At 37.6% G+C, this 8,356-nt stretch overlaps 1 protein-coding gene across 8 annotated transcripts in view; it reads right to left on the bottom strand.

The window, feature by feature from the left end:
• Positions 1–1,035: 1,035 nt before the first annotated feature.
• The window catches only part of NHSL1 (NHS like 1), a 236,325-nt gene continuing 229,004 nt past the window's right edge, over positions 1,036–8,356 (bottom strand). For all 8 annotated transcript variants that reach the window (XM_054022255.1, XM_054022256.1, XM_054022257.1 and 5 more), the window contains 2 exons: positions 7,851–7,980; positions 1,036–3,283 (listed from right to left, as the gene is read on the bottom strand). In XM_054022255.1, coding sequence (XP_053878230.1) covers positions 2,551–3,283; positions 7,851–7,980 — 863 coding nt within the window. In that variant the 3' untranslated portion in view covers positions 1,036–2,550. The remainder of the gene's footprint in view (positions 3,284–7,850; positions 7,981–8,356) is intronic.

The following is an 8,356-nucleotide window of genomic DNA, read 5'->3' as shown; positions in this document are numbered from 1 at the left end:
ATATAAATGCAAAATTCCACTCAACCTTAACTATGGAGCTGTGACTGAACACAGGGCTGGAAATCAGAAACTCTGATGTTCTTATTTATATACCAGATCTGCCACTTGCTACGTGGCTTGGGCACTTGTCTTAGAGCCTGATCCTGAAACCACAGGTGTGAATAGACCACACTGAACTCAGTTCCTATATGTACTCACACACTTGAAGCATCAGGCCCATTAGTCTCCCATCTGCAAAATGGGACTAATTACCTCCCTCTCAAGATGGTGTTATGAGATTAGTTAACATTTGTGTAGCGTTTTGAAAATGTAAGTGCTAATTGTTACATGAAAATGTGGAGCTCTACATTTAATATTTGATTGGCATAGGAAGAAAAATGATAACCATGTGTGATTCCCCTTTATTTTATTACAACTTTCATTCAATGTGTAGTACTTGTGCTTTTTTTTTTTTTTTTTTTTTGCAATGCGTCTTTATAGCTGTAAATAGCTCAGATCAGTATTAACAATTATTTTAAATGTTGGTTACCTCAATTAGTTTTCACTTGGTTCCAATAATCAAATGCATATATATTTTCACCTGCTCAACATATCTGAAGCATAGAAAGTTTGCTATACACAGTTCCATTGTTCCAGGGATTTAGACATACAGCACTGCAGAACCCATATTATGGGCAAACTGGCTCCCACTGATTTAACCCCTCATCTGCTGCTTCAAGAACTTTAGTTCCCTGGGACCAGTAGCAAAGAAGAGAGGAGGAACAGTAACATCTGAGTAAATTATACAGTAAACCGTATGTAGTGGAGGTTGGAGATGAGATAGGATTTCTTCAGGTCTATTCATTGCAATTGGGTTTGTTCCAAAAGATATGTAAAACGGGATGAAGAGACACCAAAAATTGTTAGATGCCACTAAAGTGTAAGTTTCGCTATATGAACTGGATGTTAGTAGTTAAGGTGCAAGGTTTTCTATATAAGAGCACAAAATGTTGGCTGCAACTTTTGACAGATGTTATCAATTCAAAAGACAAGATAGCAATTGGCAGCCTTGTTTTATTTAAGCAGAGTCACAGCATTGTCATCATCCCCCTCTTTTGAAGGGAAGAGTTAAGTGAAGGCCCCGGAAATTTACATTACTAACAAATAAGGGATTGAAGAAAGGGATTACAAGCATATTTCACTAAAATAAATAATCTACAAAGAGAGTGTTTCTTCTTAAAGCAGTCTAAAAATGTATAAATTCTAAAGTGGGAAGATCAAAAGGTATTTAACAACTTCCATTATTTACAATCAATATAAAAACTGCACAAACCATCAAATGATGCAAAAATCCTATTCAAAATTAAAAGCTTCCTTCCTACTACGAACCAAAAACTCCAGCCAATGTTTCAGTTTTAATCAACTGTTTTCTTTAAAAATGAAAACCATTAAACACTTTTATTACCATCAGTAAAATATACAATAAAATAAAACAAACCTTGCTAAAAATATTTTCCTAAAAATAGAAATACTGCAGGCAAATCAAAAAGGAAAATAACTAATTTACTCTTTGGTAACCAAAAGTTAGCAAATATTTGACATTTCAAGTGATGAAAGTTATAAGAAGTCTTCCCATTTTGATAAATGGAAGAAAAACTTCTGGCAAAATGTAACCTCCATGTTTAATTTAAATGGAAAGGCTCCACCACTGCTCAGTGGTGCAAACTCTCAAATTCATGTTTTGTGATTAATTTCATTTCAGACACCTGAAACTTTCCAAATCTGGCAGTGTATTGCTTATTCCTCTCCGATTTTCCTATTATTCACTTACATTCTCTTTATAAATATGCATCCTGTTATTTCAGTTCTCGCAGTTTCCAATCAAGTAAGCAATTCACTTGGAAATGAGAGTGTGTTTGTGTGACTGTCACTATGGCTGCACAGCAGCTAGTACTGTATTACAACTGTGCCCACTCTCCTGTATTAGGTTTAAAAAGTGTATATTTTCCTGTGGAAAAATGTACCTACACCAATTCATAATCTATTAATCTTTTTACATTAATACGACATGCTTAAATTAACAGGCGCACGCACAGAAAAGAAGCTGTGCAGTGCTAGCCCTGCTACCTCCAATAGGCCACGCATCTCATCCACTTCCCAAGCCTCAGAAATATAATGCCTTAAAGCAACTGCCCCTTTGTACCACAGAAGCTTCCCATCTTCTTTTCAGGCTTACTCTAAATTTTGCTCCCACAATCAAAAAGTATCAAAAAATTCACACCCCAAAGGATCTGAGGAAACTCCCTCAGACAGGACTTTTAAGGCTTATGAAAAAATTCAACTGTTACTTTCTTTAAAGTCACAGACCACCTACTCAAAGCAAGCCCCACCCTACCCAACCCAACCCTGCAGAGCAATCAGTGCTCCAGTGTTCAATGCACATATGAAGTTCATGTAATAAACGCTCAGCAAAATAAACTGTTCTGGACTGGGCTTTCTCCTGGGATCTGTTGCTTACTCATTCTATATACCATCTGAAAGACTAATACCAAATGCCTTTGTCCTCACTTCTTAACTTTTTTCGTCTGAAGGGCTTAGACACTTCTTTGAAGCATTTGGTTTTACCAGTTGAGTCATTAAGTCTAAGTGGGTTGGAGCCTTCGTCTCATTGGAACCGGCCTCCTCGGCATACGGAAAATCATTCATGTCCATGTCATCGCTGTCAAACACATTGAGCTGGCTCTCTTGCTGCTCTTTTAAAGTCCTACGGATCCTGCTCTCTGTTGGTTCGACTGCTTCCCCATCTCCCTCGCTAATAACAGTCATGGGGCTGCTCTGGATACGGTTCCGGACGTTGTACTTGCTGCTGGCAGCAGAGGGTGGTGTTCGCGACCTGCCATACCTAGTGCTGGAAAAGGACATACTCCTTGGCATCAGGCCTTCACTCTTGGCCCATTCTTCCTGGGCCCTTTTGTTCTTGCTGGGGGAACAGCTCGCAGGGCTGTCGGAAAACTCAAGGGAAGAGTCTGACTTTGTTCGGTGGAACCTCGGATCTGTATTCTTCAGCATCTCTGCTGCTGACATGCGGGAACTGGTGTCTGAGCGGCTCCCTTTCTTCAGCAGCAGGGCTTTGAAGTTATCATTGCTGGTGCTGCTCTTGCGAATGCTTCTCTGAATTGATCCTGCGTGCTTGAGGGAAGCTAGATTTGGGGACGCACCAGTGGGTGTTACTGGGGGCGAAGGAGAATGGTTGCGGGTGCGGTCATCTTCAGAATCTTTGCGGCCAAGGACTTTCCTTTTGGATCTGAGATTTTAAATATAAAAATAAAACATTTTCCCCCCAAATAAACAAGGAAGTCTATTCAACAAACTAATAAGCAGGACAGCAATTTACCATTAAACAGAGAGGGGAACAATCTAGGAAGTATATATAATGACACCACCAAACCTGTGCATATAATAAAACAGATCTTTGAGGCATAAGGGAGTCAGAGACAAATCCACTATTCTTATTCCTCAGAATAGGAATAGTGAATCTATTGTATTTGACAGTGCTCATGTCCAAGCCAAACCAATACTTGACTAAATCTAGATATAGGCAGCATTCTTTTTGTCCACAAATATTGGGATTTGATCACAAAAAATTAGAGCTGTTGATTAATCGCACTTAATTCATGTGATTAACTCAAAAATTAATCACAATTAAAAACATTAATCACGATTAATCGCATTGTTAAACAATAGAATACCAATTGAAATTTATTAAATATTTTTGGATTTTTTTCTACATTTTCAAATATATTGATTTCTATTACAACACATAATACAAAGTGTACAGCGCTCACTTTATATTATTATGTTTGAACAAATATTTGCATTGTAAAAATGATAAACAAAAGAAATAGTATTTTTCAATTCACCTCATATAAGTACCGTAATGCAATCTCTTTATCGTGAAAGTGCAACTTACAAATGTAGGGGGTTTTTTGTTACATAACTCCACTTCACCTGTAAGCTCTAAAGTTTTACATTGTTTTATTTTTGAATGCAAATTTTTTTGTACATATTTCTATGTTTGTAAGTTCAACTTTCATGATAAAGAGATTGGGCTACAGAACTTGTATTAGGTGAATTGAAAAATACTATTTATTTTGTTTTTTACAGTGCAAATATTTGTAACCAAAAATATAAAGTGAGCGCTGTACACTTTGTATTCTGTGTTGTAACTGAAATCAATATATTTGAAAATGTAGAAAACGTTCAAAAATATTTAAATAAATGGTATTCCATTATTGTTTAACAGCACGATTAATCGCAATTAATTTTTTTAATTGCTTGACACCCCTATAAAAATATATCAGTCTAATCTGCCTGGCATATATTCTTTAGAAACTCATGCTGTTTATTACTCATGATTCCTTTAGGAGAGCTTAGGGATGTAGTTTTGTAGATTTTTCTTTGGAAATGTACATGGTCATGCATGTTAACAACACTAAAGATAAGTTTGAATTAAAAGAACTAGATGTTATGGTTGTAGATAAAATGATTTTAAAAGTAAGAATTTAAATGGTTAAAATCAGGCCTTCAAGATAAATGGCAGATATTTACAATGCAGTTTGTGCTCTGTGACTCCCATCTGTTTGATTACAGAGCCAAGAGCAGACCAATTTGCTAACTTACAACATGAAATTTATCTTTGCAGCCAGAGGAGCTACATGATTTTAAATTTAAAAATAGAAAACTATAGAAAACACAGCAAAAATCAGAAGAGCCTATGTGTGCGGGAACTGGATTTTTATTGCCCCTGTCTTTACGTCATTATGTAGATTATATGCTTGGCATCTGTGGACTAAGTAAGAATGCATATAAAAAGTGTATTAATGCTGTATTATAATATATATAATATCACCAAAGGATTAAAAATGACTCTCAGCACTTATTGCAAATGCAAGATTTACACAACAAATTACATGTTATTATTTATGAAAAGACTTGTACAATACAGACCATTCCCCTTATTAAAACCATAAATGGTACAACTCCATGTACACCTAAGGACATTCTGATGTAATGTTTCATGCCCATTTCTGCCAGAGGCTGAGCTTTCTCCATGACAAGCTCAGATGCATTTTGCATTATGGCCTACCAACAGAAAACGAAGTACCAAAATACAGTACATCGGCTAAGCTGGAGGCAGCAAGAGGATGTAGCCACAGGATATCGGGAGTAATCTCAGGACCCTTTGTGTTGGTGGAGTTCAGATGCATCCCACCTATTACACACCTGTAGTCAACTTATTGTGTAACTGGTGTAATTGCATCTGAAGAAGTGAGGTTCTTACCCACGAAAGCTTATGCTCCCAGTACTTCTGTTAGTCTCAAAGGTGCCACAGGACCCTCTGTTGCTTTTTACAGATTCAGACTAACACGGCTACCCCTCCGATACTGTGTAACTGGTGTAATTTTCAAATGCTGCTGCTTACATCTTTCTAGCTGAGAGAAAAGTGCAGTGCTGGCACCTATCCACTGTGAGGGAAGACAAGCGATGTTAAGGAGTATAAGGGGAAATATTGCAACAGTGTTGTCCAAGACCAGGAACACCCTATCTAAGTCAATCTCGGTGTCAGGGCCTACGCAGACAGGGAGAATAATGCTTGAATTTTAGAATATGCATTTATATGTTATAGGGGTAGCTTTAGTGACCCCTATATATAAGTTGCCTAACACTTTCCACATATAAAGGATTATTGTGATCTTGTTTTTAAGAAGCTCTTACAGCTCCACTGTTTTCGCCTGCCTTGGCTATTTTGCAGGAAGAATCCCCAGGGTCTAGAGAGATGCCTTCCCCCACTTCCCCCCCATGAAATTCCATTCAGATTTGGCAGAAATATAAACAGTTAAAAGTGGTCATTTCCCTTCTCTTTCTTAGGTTCCTTGGAGAAATTGTGGCAGGCTGCCACAAACACTGAGCACTCTGAGTCCAGGCTCTCATGCAGCTGCCAAAGGGACACAATGGCAATTTCCTAGGCTGAAGTATGCTCAGTGAACGCAGTGAGTCGAAGGAGCACGCTCAGTGTGGTTGGCTTGGAGCTCTGAGGGTGTGCAGTATCCTCAGTGGAGACGGAACATTTGCTGCCAGCCCAGAACATGCACAAACCAAGACTTTCAGAGGTTTATTATTCAGCCATATTTCACAGGGGGAGCAAAAGGCACATCTCTAACCTAGGCTGAATTCCTTGCCAAATTTCAAGTCCCTGCTCCAAAGCATGGAGACATGGGACCTTCTCGATGTCTGGTTGCTGGGGAGGGAGTGGGGGAAGGGGGAGGCTAGAGTTAGGAGAGAGAGAAAAGAGTGTTTTAACATGGCCAGAACAATCTTATTTTTTCCTAGCCTTGTTCTCAAATTGAACCATTTTTTGCTGAAACTTTCTTAAAAATTCAGCCTGAAGCAGACACCTAACATGGAAAATTTCAGCCCTAGCAGTTAAAGTTTAGCAAAATTATAAGCAACTGAAAACTGGGGTCTTTTAAAGGGAAGTCTCAGGTAATATTAACTATAGGCATCACTGCCAGCTCTATTTTATTTTTATATTTTGTGTATAATGTGTATATGTGTGTGTATAGATATATCTACACACACAAATATACACATTTAATTCCATGCATGTATTCCATGCAGAGCGAACCTTTGTGTGTATATAATGTAAAATATTGCCCTGAAGAAACCAATATTTCCTTTGTACAATAATTCTTTCAGCTTCAGACATTATATCACAATTTTCTTTTTTAAGGGATATCAAAAAGTTATGGAAAGCCAACATTGTGATATAATGTCTAAAATGGAGAGGATTATTTCACAAATGAAATCAAATATGCGTCCTGAGTGTCCAGATTCCTAGTCATGTGCATTAGCCACAAGACTTCCTCTTTTCTAATATTTGTGATAGAAAAGCCACACAAACTGTGTACACAAACTGACTAATTACATTCCTAGTGAGTGAAAGTAACCAATTACAGTGACCCTTTGGAAATTTGGCCCAAATGTGTTTTGAAGAAAACTACATGGCCATAAGATGGCACCACCACCACACACATTCCAAATATAAGTTCTTCAACTGTTCCGATCGTAGATACTTTTTTTCTGCATACCTGCTAGGTTAAATGGTGAACCTGCTTCTCACTGAAGTGTTATTTTTTTTAAATCTAAAGAAAGCTAAATGAAAAATCAGGTACCTAGTGAGTTGGGTGGTTTTTAAGCAGGGGAATGATGCATGGAATCTGTATTGCACTCTTCATTGCTAAACCAGTTTGACACAAAATACCCCACTTCAGACTGGATTATGGCAAACTATAATCCAGCACTTGTCATATGTTTTGCCATATGACTGACATATTATGTTACTTGCCAGTTTAAGCCACGCTTGCCATGAAGCATTAGCGTTGAGCCTCTGTCCCAAACTGCACCATATAACCAGCGAAGGAGAGTAAAAGGGATGAAGGGGAAAGGGAATGAAAACAAAAAGATACACAGAGAAAGCAAAAGTAAAGTTAATCAGGCAGATTAAGAATAATACAATATATACAAGGTGTAACATGAAATTTTCAGGGGTCAGGAGATTTGTAGGATTATCAAAACTGGTTTAACTGTGAGCAATTTTTAACGTGGAATTAGTTAAATATTATTATAAAGCAATAAAATGCACGTTCTTGTGTTTATTACTGATTTCCTACTACGGTTATTTACTAGAAAATAAAGAGGGTTTTGCAGTAAAAACAAAAATGATCAAAATTAGGTTTCTTTGGAGGAGACTATTAACTGAATTGTGAGAGAGTTAGTGGATAGAGCAATACCGACAGCAATTTCCGCAGTACCTGTGAATGGCTGCAAACAGATCCTCAGTAGTTCTCGGTCTAGCTGGCGTTGCCACCTCCTCACTCCCTGCCCTGAAACTGTTGCTTGGCAGTGATGAATTATTTGTTGTGTCTGTCTCAAACACCTCAGCTAATCAGAAGGAATAAAAAATACAGACAGGCTGTCACCGGAGTCCCAAATTGCACATGCATCCCTCCGTATTCTTCACCTACAGTAAGTGAAACATTGAAGGGATATACTGAACATATCGTTTTCTCAGTATTTCTCTGATTTCACAATAATTTTTTTTTTGAGGGAACTGCAGTGTCTGAAATGCCTATGTTTGTTTACATATACACAGCACAAAATTACGTTTTAAGGAGGTTTTTTTTAGGGCTTCAATTAAAACTAGTCACCAAAATTCTTCAAACTAATCAGGTTTTCCTAGGATTTTTAAACAGATGATGCAGTTAACAAAACACTGCTTGTATCTCCACTGCTTTTCTGACTAAAGGTTAAGATAGAG

Source organism: Malaclemys terrapin, chromosome 3 (genome assembly GCF_027887155.1).
Source record: "Malaclemys terrapin pileata isolate rMalTer1 chromosome 3, rMalTer1.hap1, whole genome shotgun sequence".
Classification (NCBI taxonomy): Eukaryota; Metazoa; Chordata; order Testudines; family Emydidae; genus Malaclemys; species Malaclemys terrapin.
The sequence above is the reverse complement of the archived record's forward strand: the minus strand, read 5'-3'. Positions and strand labels throughout refer to the sequence as shown.